The sequence below is a fragment of the Colletotrichum orchidophilum genome (assembly GCF_001831195.1).
Source record: "Colletotrichum orchidophilum strain IMI 309357 chromosome Unknown Scaffold_14.1, whole genome shotgun sequence".
Classification (NCBI taxonomy): domain Eukaryota; kingdom Fungi; phylum Ascomycota; class Sordariomycetes; order Glomerellales; family Glomerellaceae; genus Colletotrichum; species Colletotrichum orchidophilum.
The window spans coordinates 308,205-320,745 of NW_019172970.1; the positions used below are offsets into that span (position 1 = coordinate 308,205).

The 12,541-nt window shown below is 54.6% G+C and overlaps 4 protein-coding genes across 4 annotated transcripts; 3 read left to right on the forward strand and 1 right to left on the reverse strand.

Annotated features, from left to right (window-relative positions):
• Positions 1-76: 76 nt before the first annotated feature.
• On the reverse strand, positions 77-1,950 carry CORC01_02509 (major facilitator superfamily transporter; the record flags this gene model as incomplete). Its single annotated transcript, XM_022614159.1, has 3 exons — positions 77-381; positions 458-1,489; positions 1,566-1,950. 3 exons carry the CDS (start codon positions 1,948-1,950, stop codon positions 77-79), a joined length of 1,722 nt encoding a protein of 573 aa, XP_022479371.1.
• Positions 1,951-5,540: 3,590 nt separating this feature from the next.
• Positions 5,541-6,881, forward strand: CORC01_02510 (WD repeat domain-containing protein; the record flags this gene model as incomplete). The annotated part of the gene is made up of 3 exons (XM_022614160.1): positions 5,541-5,761; positions 5,819-6,059; positions 6,147-6,881. The coding sequence occupies 3 exons, from the start codon at positions 5,541-5,543 to the stop codon at positions 6,879-6,881; spliced, it is 1,197 nt and encodes a 398-aa protein (XP_022479372.1).
• Positions 6,882-7,697: 816 nt separating this feature from the next.
• CORC01_02511 (HpcH/HpaI aldolase/citrate lyase family protein) lies at positions 7,698-8,805 on the forward strand (the record flags this gene model as incomplete). The annotated part of the gene is made up of 3 exons (XM_022614161.1): positions 7,698-7,952; positions 8,013-8,065; positions 8,124-8,805. The coding sequence occupies 3 exons, from the start codon at positions 7,698-7,700 to the stop codon at positions 8,803-8,805; spliced, it is 990 nt and encodes a 329-aa protein (XP_022479373.1).
• A 1,831-nt stretch (positions 8,806-10,636) lies between these two features.
• Positions 10,637-12,125, forward strand: CORC01_02512 (IBR finger domain-containing protein; the record flags this gene model as incomplete). The annotated part of the gene is made up of 2 exons (XM_022614162.1): positions 10,637-11,693; positions 11,788-12,125. The coding sequence occupies 2 exons, from the start codon at positions 10,637-10,639 to the stop codon at positions 12,123-12,125; spliced, it is 1,395 nt and encodes a 464-aa protein (XP_022479374.1).
• Positions 12,126-12,541: the final 416 nt, after the last annotated feature.

Genomic DNA, 12,541 nt, shown 5'->3' on the forward strand with positions numbered 1-12,541 from the left:
TAGTGGCAAAAGAGAGTTCACAAGTTGAGAATGTATATCCCACCCCCACCCCCCCTGGGGACAGAACGAGAATTCTTTAGGCCGCACCGGCCAGGTTCTTGGTGTTGAGCTTACCCCACCTCGATCCGAGAGAAATAATAAAGGAGATGCCGGCGCCGGCGACGGCCAATGCAAAGGCGACCTTGAGGCCGTCCATGTAGGCCTGGATGATGCCCGGGACGGCGTCGGCGGGGAATGATGTGCGGATCTGCGTCGCGCCGGTGAGGGCGACCAGGTTGGGGTCCACGCTGGGCACGTTCTCGGCCACCTTTTTGAGGACGGTGATGAGGAAGCCTGACTGGGCTGCGGCGACGTAGAAGGCTCCACCGACGGTTTGGAAGACTGTGGAAATCGTCATGTTAGCAAAGCTGTATCGAGAATCAAGGGGGCTCGGGGGGTGGGCCAGAGGCGGACTTACAGAGCAGAACGGCGGTGGCGGATGCGAGATCACCCTCGCTGACTGTGCCCTGGACAGCAATGATGGGAACCTGGAAGGCAGCGCCCCATGCGAAGCCAGCGAGGACCTGGTATCCGATCCACTTGTCGCTTCCGGTACCGATGTCGAGGGTGTAGAGGAGACCGGCGCCGACGGTAGCGAGGGCGGCGCCGACAACGAGGATCGGGGTGTACAGGCCCGTAGCGGAGATGGAGATGCCCGAGGCAACGGTAGCGATCGTGACGGCGATGATGAGCGGGAGGTTACGGACGCCGGACTGTATGGGGGACGCGTTATCGACGGACTGGAAGTAGATGGGCAGGTAATACACCAGGACGAAGTAGGCGCCAGCGAAGAAGAAGGCGTAGGCGGAGGAGATGTAGACGGTGCGGTCACTGATGAGGCGGGGCGCAATCATGGCGCGCTCGCCCTGGTACCATTCGAGGATGATGAAGGCGACGATCATGAGGCCGAAGCCGACAAAGAGACCGATGACGGTGGACGAGTTCCAGGGGTACTGGTGGCCTCCCCACTGCAGGGCAAGCAAGAAGGAGATCGTCGCGGCCATGATGAGGCCGGTGCCGAGGAGATCCATCTGGAGGAACTTCTCAAGCATGCTCGCCTTGACGGGAACGGCCTGGGGCGGGGTGTGGAAGTAGAAGAGGATGATGGCGGCGGAGAGACCTCCGATGGGGAGGTTGATGTAGAAGCACCAGCGCCAGCTGACGTTGTCGGTGAAGGCGCCGCCGATCAGGGGTCCAATGACGGAGGCGATGCCGTACGAGGCGCCGATGATACCGGTGAAGGTGGGTCGCTTGTCGGGCGGGGCGGAGAAGCCGATGATGGTGTAGGCGCCGGAGCCGATACCTGCGGCGCCTACACCGGCGATGGCGCGGCCGACGATGAGGGCGACGGAGCTGGGGGCAACACCGCAGATGAGACTGCCGACTTCGAAAATGAAGATGGAGAGCAGGAACGAGGTCTTGAGCGGGAAATACTTGTATGCTTTGCCCCCTGTTCGCGATGATATGTCAGCTTTGTTTTTCTTTTTTGGGGCAAAATTGTGTTGATAGGTGGGTTGATAACTTACATGTTGACTGGAAAGCGGCAACACACATGAAGAAAGCAGCACCGTACCAGGCGACCTGGTCCAGTCCGCGGAATTCATCAGTGATTTTAGGGATGGCGGTAGCGACGATGGTCATGTCGAGAGCGACGAGGAAAATGCTGAGAACGAGAGCGACGACGATGAAGGTGAGCCGGATGCCGGTGGGGTATTCGGCGTCTTTGGGCTCCGTTGGTTGTGATGAGCCGGCCTCCTCATCCGTTGCGACGCCGGCTTCCTCCTTCTTCTCTACTGTCTCCTCCCCCTCCTCAAGCATTGATGGTGAAGGGGTGTTTTCCCGGTCCGTCTCTCCGGCCTTCTCTCCGGCTTTCTCGCGTTGCGTCACTAGAGTGCTAGTGGTTGAAGTCATGGCTGCGGTGTTGGCAAGCAAGCAGCTCGATTACTCTGGCGATAAAACTTAGAGTTTGATGTGTCTCTAGCGACTTGTGGTTACTCGAATTCGAGCAAGGTTTGAGAACCCAGGTTGATTAGACTGAGGCTGAATGTCTCTAAAGTGCGTGCCACAAAATAGATGGGTACACAAGACCGGGGGAGGCCCGGCTCCCTTATGTATCTGAGCAGACGCCATGAACAGAAGCGATACGAGTCGGAGTTTGGAGAGCGTTGACGCCGGTAGACCGCCGCTCGGAGGAAGAGAACAACCCGTGAGTGTACCTTGGTTCACTCCGAGTGCAGTAGACGCCTGGGCGCGGTGAAAAGCTGACAAGGGGGGGGGGCCTCCTGAACGGAGACATTTGATGCGATGGCTCATGTATGGTGCAAGACTAACATGTGTACGATGTCGCGGTAGCATAACGGGCAACGAGTCGGTCCCAAGATGCTGGTGGTGTGCTCAGGTCCGCGAAAGATGCATTAGGCTGGGACGTTACGGTGGTACAAGCGAACGACTCGAAGCGTGATGTAAGGGCGTCATTGGTAAGCCCTACTACGAGCACTTTAGCCCGGAGCCCAAAAAGGAAAATGACCCAAGATGTGAGAACCTTTGCACAACTTTGGCGTTGCTGCTTGGTAACGACATAATGAACTTCGTCCAATCTCCGCATGCGTGCCGCGGGTGTGGTTGTAATTCGTGATGCATCCCTCCTCTTGGCCAGTCCTATATCTCATCTCAGACTACACTCCATTGAGCATATCTGGAATGTTCCGAAAGTCCGCAACATCCCTTGCAGGCTTGAATGGGGGGTCTCTTGTTCCTCTGAGGCTCTTTCCTTGGGGCAGATTGAGACGAAGATAGGCCGTCCCGAAGTTGCATCGCTTACGGTACATCAGCCGCCCCCTGTCTCTGTTGATGGGGTTACATTTACGCAGTGTGCAGTACCGGTTCCGCCGACTCGGTGGAAGTAATGGACATAACGACTTATCCTGCGGAGTTTGGGTGGGAGTTAGTCGGGCGGAGGAGTCAGAGCCTTCAGCCCTCACGCAGTGTTTGGTTCTTTGGGGTCGATCCGAGCCCCTAGAGACGCACTTGCGAACACCTGGTACAACCCAGTTGGGAATGGCTCGAGTTTCACGGGCATCTCCTTGGATGCTGCAGACGGATAAGGCTGGGCTTGTTGCCCACTGAATGCCGCCACATCATCAAAACCTGCGCCCGTCCCTACTTCTCGGACCAATGTTTCTCATGCTGATTTGTAAAGCACCCGTGTCCCTGATGGTTCGCCTGCCGGTGACTCGTCCGGTGATTGGGAACTCGAGAATGTTGAGACGAACAACGATAAGTAGGGACGAAAGAAAAAGAAAGAGAGAAAAGAGACGACGGCGCAGTAAGCTTGATCAGACAAGAATCGCCTAGTGGTGCGGAGTGGAGAGGACTTGTGGCGAAGAACCCGTAAGTGTCCATTGAAAGTGTCAATTGCATGGGCTGCTGGACAGTGTGCTCGATGCAAGGTGATTCATCTGCCGTGACTGCTAGGCCGAGATGATGCTAAGTCGGGTGCTAATTAAGGTAGAGAGAATGTCCCTTGCAACACGAATCACCTGGTGCCCATAGCGCGATAGAAAGCAAAAAGGCCATTACGAGTGGGTTTGTCGGTGGGCTAGGCTCAGAGCAAGCCGATTTGGGACCTCTGATTCATCAAAACATGCTCTGCGAATCCGGATGAAGCAATTTCGTGTATCGATAAATGAAGTGTACGGGAAAGGGTCTCGGGGGCCGGAGGAACAGTGAAAAAACGAAGCAGAGAGTGTCAGAGTGTGTGAGGTAGCGCAAGACGAATGTGCCGATCCTCGAGCCAGCTGGTCCGCCGAGTCTGTGGAGGATGATGCCAAGTGTCATGGACGCTTGGGGTGGCTTGGTGCTTGTAAGGCGGAAGAGGGTCGCCGGCGACTTTTGCGTGCCAATGTTTCCGTTTCACGTGTCGGGCAGATTGCCTTCTATCAGATTTACGAGGGCTGCAGAAAGAACCAATTAGGTACCAAATGACAATGAGGTAAGCAGCGACGGCAAGCTGCGTTCGATACGTACCTGCACCAAAAGTCTGGGATGGGTGGATGGACACAATAGGAAGGAGCAGGTACCGTAAATCTGCCCGGGGGCACTGACGGAAGATAGTATCGCGGCAGGGACGGGCCACTAATTCAATGAGATCCTCCCACGCTGGTACACGCACACAAATCAACCGGAAAGCACCACACACCAGGCGCACACCTGTACACACCGAGCTCTCACCTTCTGGGATGGTAAGGTGGGCGGCGGACCAGGCAGCGGACCAGGAACTCCGTGCCAGCCAAACTAGACCATCCCGCTGTCCTGGTTCTGGATGTTGCCGTCTGACCAAATAGGATTTCCCGACGGAATCCAACCCGCGCTGTTGGGAATCTCGCGCATCGCTTCGTGCCTAAGGTGAAGCAAGGCGAGGTATCTGGGGTATTGTCCACGACTGCGCATTACGTGCTCCGACAGGATTTAGGCATGAAGGCAAAACACGAGTGACCCTCCATTCCAGGCTGAATTGGACCGACCGAGCGACTCATCTCCGTCCGCTCGTAAGTCGACCATCCGAAGCGGTCCGGACCTTTCGGTTGATTCGGCCGCACCGTCCGCTCCCACCATCTTAAGGTGGACAATCTTTCCATCGCACCGAGAAGGTAGTCAAGACGCAGTGCTCACACGAGGAATGGAACGAATCCATTTTCATACGGGGTTTCCAGCGTGTACACGGGCCCCACAGCCCTCCCCATATGCTCTGCCTTGCAAGAGTCATGAGAATCCCAGCTCGCGGTGGATTCTCTGCAACTTTAAACAGACGACCTCACCCTACGGCATTCAACGGGCGTTCATGTAGTGTTCCTCTCTCTAGACGCGTATCTGGTTGGATGATGAGAATGGCGATGGCCTTTTCCCATTTTCCACTTTCCAGACCCTTTCCAAAATGCCAAGCTCTCTTGCCTTACACAAGATCCCCAGTCCTTAAGTCCTTATCAGGTATTCATCTCGCCAGTAATGTCCGTATCCGCCGCCGCGGGATCCGGACTATTAGGAATGTATCATTGGTTAGCTTCGAATGAAAGCACGACACCTCGCGTCGACGGGCGGCTTGGAGCCACAAATAAGATATCTGACGTGAGATACCCTGTGCCCTGTCACCGTTGTTGCACCTGGGATATCCCATAGCCCGGTAGTCAGAAATGCTATTTCATTTGAAAGTTGTCAGATTCCTAAAGTACCTTCCTTACCTTTATTAGAGAAAACATAGGAATGCACTGTCCTAGCACTGTGTGTTTCTTGGCCAGTGGGCAAAAGTAGCTGCACTCTACCTATTGTATTAAGTAAGCCTGGTGAGGCAGGTAATGAAGGTGGGTCGAGCACTTCCCCCGGCATGGTAGGACTGTGCGTATCAAGATCGTAGACACTGTCCTCGACTTTTCCACCACCTCAATTCACTGGGCTGCCATTTTCATCTTCTTCGTTAATTGATCGCACGTCAGACAACCTCGAACATGGCGGAAGCGGTGCCGCAGCCAAAGTCCATCCTCCGAGGCCACAAAGCTCAAGTGCACGCTTTAACCTTCATCCGGGGTAATGATCGGTTGGCCAGCGGAGATGCAGAGGGCTTCGTCGTCCTCTGGGACCTCACCATTATGCGCCCGACGGCTGTGTGGAGGCCACACGAAAACGCAATTTTGGGAATAAAGGGTTGGGGAGACGACCGAATCATAACGTGAGCATTCATTTATTGCTTCATCCCTGATATCCTCTCACGACCGACTCGACTCAGCCACGGCCGGGATCACAAGCTTGCAGTCTGGCAGTTGGGCCTCAAGGATGAGTCTCATCTGAGCAAGAAGCTACCTCTCGATGAGACACCAGAGCCAAGGCCACAGCCTTGGCTTTTGCATCTCATCGACGTCAACACCATGAATTTCTGCTCATTCGCCTCGTGCGCTCCGCTGCCTGGCGACGCGACCGAATCATCGAGCCTATTGCTGGCTGTGCCAAGCACAAGGGCTTCGGAATCGGTGAGTTCACCACCCCGCCAATTATCTCCGCCTTTAAGCCCGGGCTTCTGCATGAGACCCGGAACCTGACCCGTACATCCCTGATAGGTCGACATCTACGAATTGCCCTCCAAAAAGAGAACTCACACAATCAAGTTCTCAGAGAAAAATGGCATGGTCATGGCTCTAGCCTTGCTGTATACTGACGGAGCCGCGTCTACAGGGCCCTCCACCAATGGTCGTTTGACCCTCGTCGCTGCATACGAGAACGGGTTGGCAACGGTTGTGCAGCTCGATAGTGGGACATGGAATACCACCTACTTGTCTCAAGTCCACAAGCAACCCATCCTCTCACTCGACGTCGTTGCGGAGAAAGGCTACTTTCTTACTTCCGGTGCAGATGCAACGATCGCAAAACACCCTATTCCGGGAGCCAACTCCGGCATCGACGGGGAGATTGTCCAGCAACCCTTGAAGATCCTGAATACCAAGCATTCGGGCCAGCAGAGTATACGTATTCGGGACGACGGACGTATCTTCGCTACTGCCGGCTGGGATTCGATGCTTCGTGTGTATTCTTGCAAAACCCTCAAGGAAGTGGCTACTCTCAAATGGCACCAGGCGGGATGTTACGCGGTTGCCTTGGCCAGTGTCAGCGCGATGACTAGGACTGATGAGACCCGGAGCGCTTCCGGCGATCCCAATCAGCTTCCCCAGGATCTTATCTCTCGTTCAGGACAGCAACTGAGCGTCAAGGACAGGCGCATACAGCAGGCTCAAAATGCCCACTGGCTGGCAGCCGGGTGCAAAGATGGCAAGATTTCCATGTGGAACATTTTTTGAGGGTACTTCCTCGAGAGGAATACGATCCTCCTCCCTGGCCCGTTTCGCAAATGATCCTGCAGTGAGACCTACTGTGATGGACACCGTCTAGCGCGTAGCCTAAACATGATATCCCTTTCAAAGGTCATTGGAGGCTGGTGGAAGCTTACGCCAGCGCAGCCTGCTTTTAGGGCCCAATGTTCTCTGCCCGTGTCCGAAGAGTAGCAATTGATATCTCCCAAACAATGATCGCCTGATGCACGACTTGCCACCTTCCCCGCGTCTAAGGAGCTCACCCATAATGCCGTCGTTTAACCCCATGCTAAGCACTAAGACAGGAGCCATTGGATGGGCGTACGAAAGACTGTTTACGGCTGGGGTATGGACTCTTGAGAAGTCTCATGTTTAGGGATAACGATCCAATACTTTCTTTTGCCGACTGAAGCTGACGTGAGAGTAGGGTATCCACCCGTCGTCGCATCCATCGTGCTGTAGATTATTTCCCTCGTCAAAGAAAGTCGAGAGCTTGAACCCCCTCTAGAGCACCGCATAATATTCACGCTGGATGGGATAGTCGAGCCGACAGAGCTCCACGTCTTCACTACCGTGGAGGAACCGCTTGCGAGCCTCCCGACGAGCTCAATCGGTCCCTGAAGGTCCACAAGCCGGCAATATACAGTGTGACATTTGATGGACCCAACATCATATAAGGAGATGGCCTAGCCGTTCTTTTCTTGGACATTCAAATCAATCGATATCCCCTTCCTCACTTGATTGTCTTAGAGTTCCCTTTCATCTATCCTACGACCGATTTTCCTAGCGAACAGACCAGTCAATATGTCGGTCATCGGCCAGGAATACAAGAACGTACCCGCGCTAGGCATGAATGCCTACGCGGCGCCCTCCCTGTTCCAACCACACAAGGCTCGTCAGGCCATCCGCGATGCTCACCAGAAGAAGATCCCGCCATTGATGTGCTACTATGCTGGCCTCAGTGCTCTTCCCATCACGCGCTTCCTTGCCCCCATGGGATATGACGCAGTCTGGATTGACTGGGAGCACACTTCCTGCAACGTCGAGACCATGACGTCGGTAAGTCATTGGCCGGAACCGCAATTAGAAGTGCCGGCCATCACTAACAAGCGGCGATAGATGGTCCACGAAGCCATTTTCATGAGCCAGGGACGAACCATCCCCTGGGTTCGGTGAGAATTCTCAAAGACATTAACAACTGCAGAGCTAGCGCTGACACAGCTCCCACAGTGTTCCTGGCCACGATCACGCCGCCATCGGCTACGCCCTTGACTGCGGTGCCAGCGTCGTTATCCCGCAGGTTGAGACGGTAGAGGAAGCCAAGCACGTCCTATCGGCTGCCAAATACGGTACCAAGCAGCGGGGTACACGCTCTGCCCCCCCCTTCCGCCTCATCCCCTTCCTCACCGACACCCCATACGACCCCAACCGCGACATTCACAAGTGCGTCAACGACCAGGCGGCCATCATGATCCAGATCGAATCCGCCGAGGGCGTGCGCAACCTCGACGCGATCCTCACCGAGTGCCCGGACATTGACGTCGTCTGGTTCGGCACGCTCGACTGCCGCGTCAGCATGAACCTCGAGGCAAAGATGGGCGGCATGGGCGCCGACGAGCCCGAGTGGCTCGAGATCTCAAAGCTCTTCTTCGATACGATCGACAAGCACGACAAGCCGTACGCCGGATTTGCCTTTTGCGCGCCGCCATACGGCAGCCCGGAGAAGATTCGGGAGGCGGCCAAGAGGATGAGTCTCATTGCCATGTCGGCCGATGTGCTCCACCTCGGCGCGCTGGCTCAGGATTTGATGATTGCCAGGGAAGCAGTTGGCTCGGTCGGTCAGAAGAATGGCAATGGTACGAACGGGAAGCAGGCGGAGAAAGCGGCCGAGGAGACGAACGGTAAGGACTAGAGACGAACATTTTACGAATTCATGATCTGAGACCTTGTGTAGGCATACCCTTGAGAGAAAGAGAGGAATAGATTCTTTGCCTACAACGGAAATCTCTATCCAAAATCGAGGTCCATACGTATATGAAACTGTTGAATATAGGGGGTTCAAGGAAGCAGGGTGCCTTCCATCCTTCCTCACACACCCAGTCATACGTCGGATGTCAGACGCACTCAACACCCGATCATGTACATGATGGCTTCCCACTAAGCCGTTCCGGCTACAATTTTGAACGGTGATGGGACTTTCTGCAGTACACAGCAGCCACACTTTACGTGAGCTGCGTAGATTAGTACTTTCATAGCCACATACACGGAATAGACAAGCATTATCCACCTTTCCGACCATACCACGTTGTCCCACCTCGAGGATCTAGAGCTTCAACTTGGACTTTTGTAGGAGACAAAACGACTCAACTGCATGATTGACAACCCCGGCCCTGCCTACGACGCTTTTATCCTGCAGCCCTCTCCTACCTACGGGAAGTCACGCTTTGTGTTGTAGACCACCCAGCCTACCTACTACCTATTATTTATTTTTTTTACCGCGTTTGTATGACCGTTGCTCGAGCTGCGTCGCTCGGCCGCAACCTTTGGGCAATAAGCCAGAGATGATTGCCACATTTCTACATGAAGTCCGCAAAGCATCGTCCACAGCGGCAGAGAGAGCTTCCCTACTGCTGTGTTCCATATGCTACTGTGATTTCAAGGAGTGTGCTATTGCCCTGCCTTCTGAGAGTGGTGCGGCATCGCATAATTTAATATCCAATCGCCGCCAGTCACGGTTTTCTGAACACCAAGCATGGGCGATCAGACGCCGGACGAGGATGCCGGATGATGCCTTCGAGTTCCCTCTGGTGCTCCAAAGTTGGAACCAGCTCAAATATAATCACGCGACTGGATTACCTTTCCTAGAGTACTAATTCTCAGATAATCCTTTTGTTTTCTTTAATCCTTCTCGACTACTACAACAACTGGAAATCAACCGATTACATGCCTTTTGGCTGGCTTCTCGACTCACTCGAGGCACCGCGTAACCTGAGACACGTTGGCTACTGATACTAGGAACCTGGAGCGGCGCGGCAGCAGTACCAAATTCTGGGTGACTATCCGTACTTTTGGCGAAAGACACTAGGGGAACGAACATGCACATCCTTGTTCGGATCGATGCCGAGATGATTCTCGTCTCCCCAACCCTCTGCATGGATCATCATTCCATCTCAGGCGCACACCCAGTCCAGAAAACAAGCTCTCGAAAAAGTTGGAGACGCAGCGGCAAAGCTACGAAAGGTACTTGGGAGTTGGTCATCTGGTGCAAAGCTTCTGCCCTAATTGGCAAACTTCTCAGGGTCCCTCGCGTATCTGAAGGGAGTCGAGAGTCACTGTGTGCGATCCCGCGTTTGCTATTGGATGAAAGCATCCAAGCGGTACGTCTTGTATTCAGCTTTCATGTCGGAGGCCCTCCACGCAGCATGCACGATGGAAATCAAACAAGAATGAGCAGCTCAACAGAAAGGAAACTAGACTTTGCCTTTCCGGCTGTTATCATCAAGCCATGCCCATGCTCTCGGTATTCTACCAATTCCTCCATGCACTTCCTCGTCGACCAAATGCCTGACCTCGGTCATGCACTCATTCCTTGCCGGTTTTGGGAGCAGTGCCTTCTCTCTGGATCTCGACTCGCCTCAACTAGCTGCATAGATATCTGGAGGTAGGTCTAGCACTTGCCTTGCTCGTAGCCCTTATCTGGTATAAACTGATTTGCATCCTTGGAAACCCCGCCTGAGTCATCAATGCTGTGCTACGACATTGACGACGCGTCGCTCCGTTTGGTCCTACAGATGCAGTTGGAGGATCTGGAGAATATCAAGCAAAGCAGCAAGGGCAAATCCCGAATAGACGAGGTCTCTGATCTCGACCTGGCCATCGAGACATACAATGCGGAGCTCAAGACGCAAGCTGGGCTCGCGGCGGATAGGTGCATGTGCAAAAGCATAGTCAAGGCCAATCGATCCGACTGTCGCCTCATTGAAATTCTCACGAAACAGGAAAAGCAGGCCACCCGCGACAGAGAAGCGGCTGTTCGACTCAGCAACGGGGCCGAACTCGGTGAGGATGTGTCTCCTACAACTCCCACAACCCCGTCGGAGGCGACTTGCGCAAGTGTGGAAGATGAGGCGTTATTGCGAAAACTCGAGTGCCTCTACGTCAACGTTGATGGCGGTGGGGTCGATGGGGACGACGACGACGAAGAGGACGATGCTGTCGCCTCAAGCGAGCCAGAATCATCGTTGTGGGCGGCCTCCAGAAAACAAACTGACGTGGCAACGACTACACTCGTCATGCGCGGGAAGAAGACAACCTGCGACAGTTGTACGCATACCTACACGGCCACCGCAGTCGCCCAGCTACCGTGCAACCACGCATACTGCCGCGACTGCCTGCGGACCCTCTTCGAGCTCTCCCTCACAGACGAGTCGCTCTTCCCACCGAGATGCTGCAAGCTGCCTATCCCCGTGGACGGCAACGCCAGAGCTCTGCTCTCTTCGAAGCTGGTAGGGGAGTTCCGCGCAAAGGAGATTGAGTTCTCGACGCCCAATCGGACCTACTGCCACAGGCCGACCTGCTCCCGGTTCATCCCCAAGGAGTTCATCAGGGCCGACGTCGGAACCTGTCCGCAGTGCCAACACCAGACGTGCACGATGTGCAAGGGCGCCGAGCACGGGAACGAAGACTGCGCGCAGGATACGTTGACGCAGGAGCTCCTTCAGGTCGCTGCCGCCAACGGGTGGCAACGCTGCTTCTCGTGCCGAAGGATCGTGGAACTCGACCACGGTTGCTATCATATGAGTGAGTCTTTCTCTCTTGTTGGCTTGCCCAGCAATTTCACCACACGACGAGCGCGAAAGGTAGCTAAACAAGTCATTTCAAATCCGTCAAACAGCCTGTCCCTGCCGAGCTCAGTTCTGCTACCTATGTGGTCTGCAGTGGAAGACATGCACCTGTGAGCAGTGGAACGAGGAGCGACTCGTCGCCCGCGCGAACGTGATTGTGAACCGCGAGGCCGACGCCATTCACTTGAACGCCGCGGTTAGAGCTCAACGGGTCGAGCGAGAGGCGCGCAACCTTGTTGAGAACCACCAGTGCGCCCATGACAGTTGGAGGAGCCGCCGCGGCAGGTTCCGGTGCGAGGAGTGCCATGACATGCTGCCAGAGTACATTTACGAGTGCGCGCAGTGTCGTATTCACGCGTGTCGCAGGTGCCGCCAAAATCGGCTGTGAATTACGTACGGAATTCAAGAGAAAGAGGGATACCTGTGGGAAGAATTGCAGTTTGCGAATTAGGAGTCAAAAAACGTTCTTCATCGAGATGACCTACCTCGCTGTCCAAAACCGTGCAAAAGAAATGGTCATATTGCACTGCCCAATATCAAACAAAACACGTATATGTATGTATATCACTGAAGATCGTCACAAAATGCAAAAGATAATGCGGCCAGTGTGGATTGAACACACGACCTTCAGATTAAGTGATTGAAGTTGACTTCAGTCTGACGCTCTCCCAACTGAGCTATGTCCGCCGCATTTGATTGGTGACAGACGTACTCGTGTAGTGCCCTAAGTAGCGCGGCCCTTAGCGCTCTCCCGCGCTTCGGGCCCAACGTCAACTCCATCACAACTTCAGGGGTTCTAAGAGA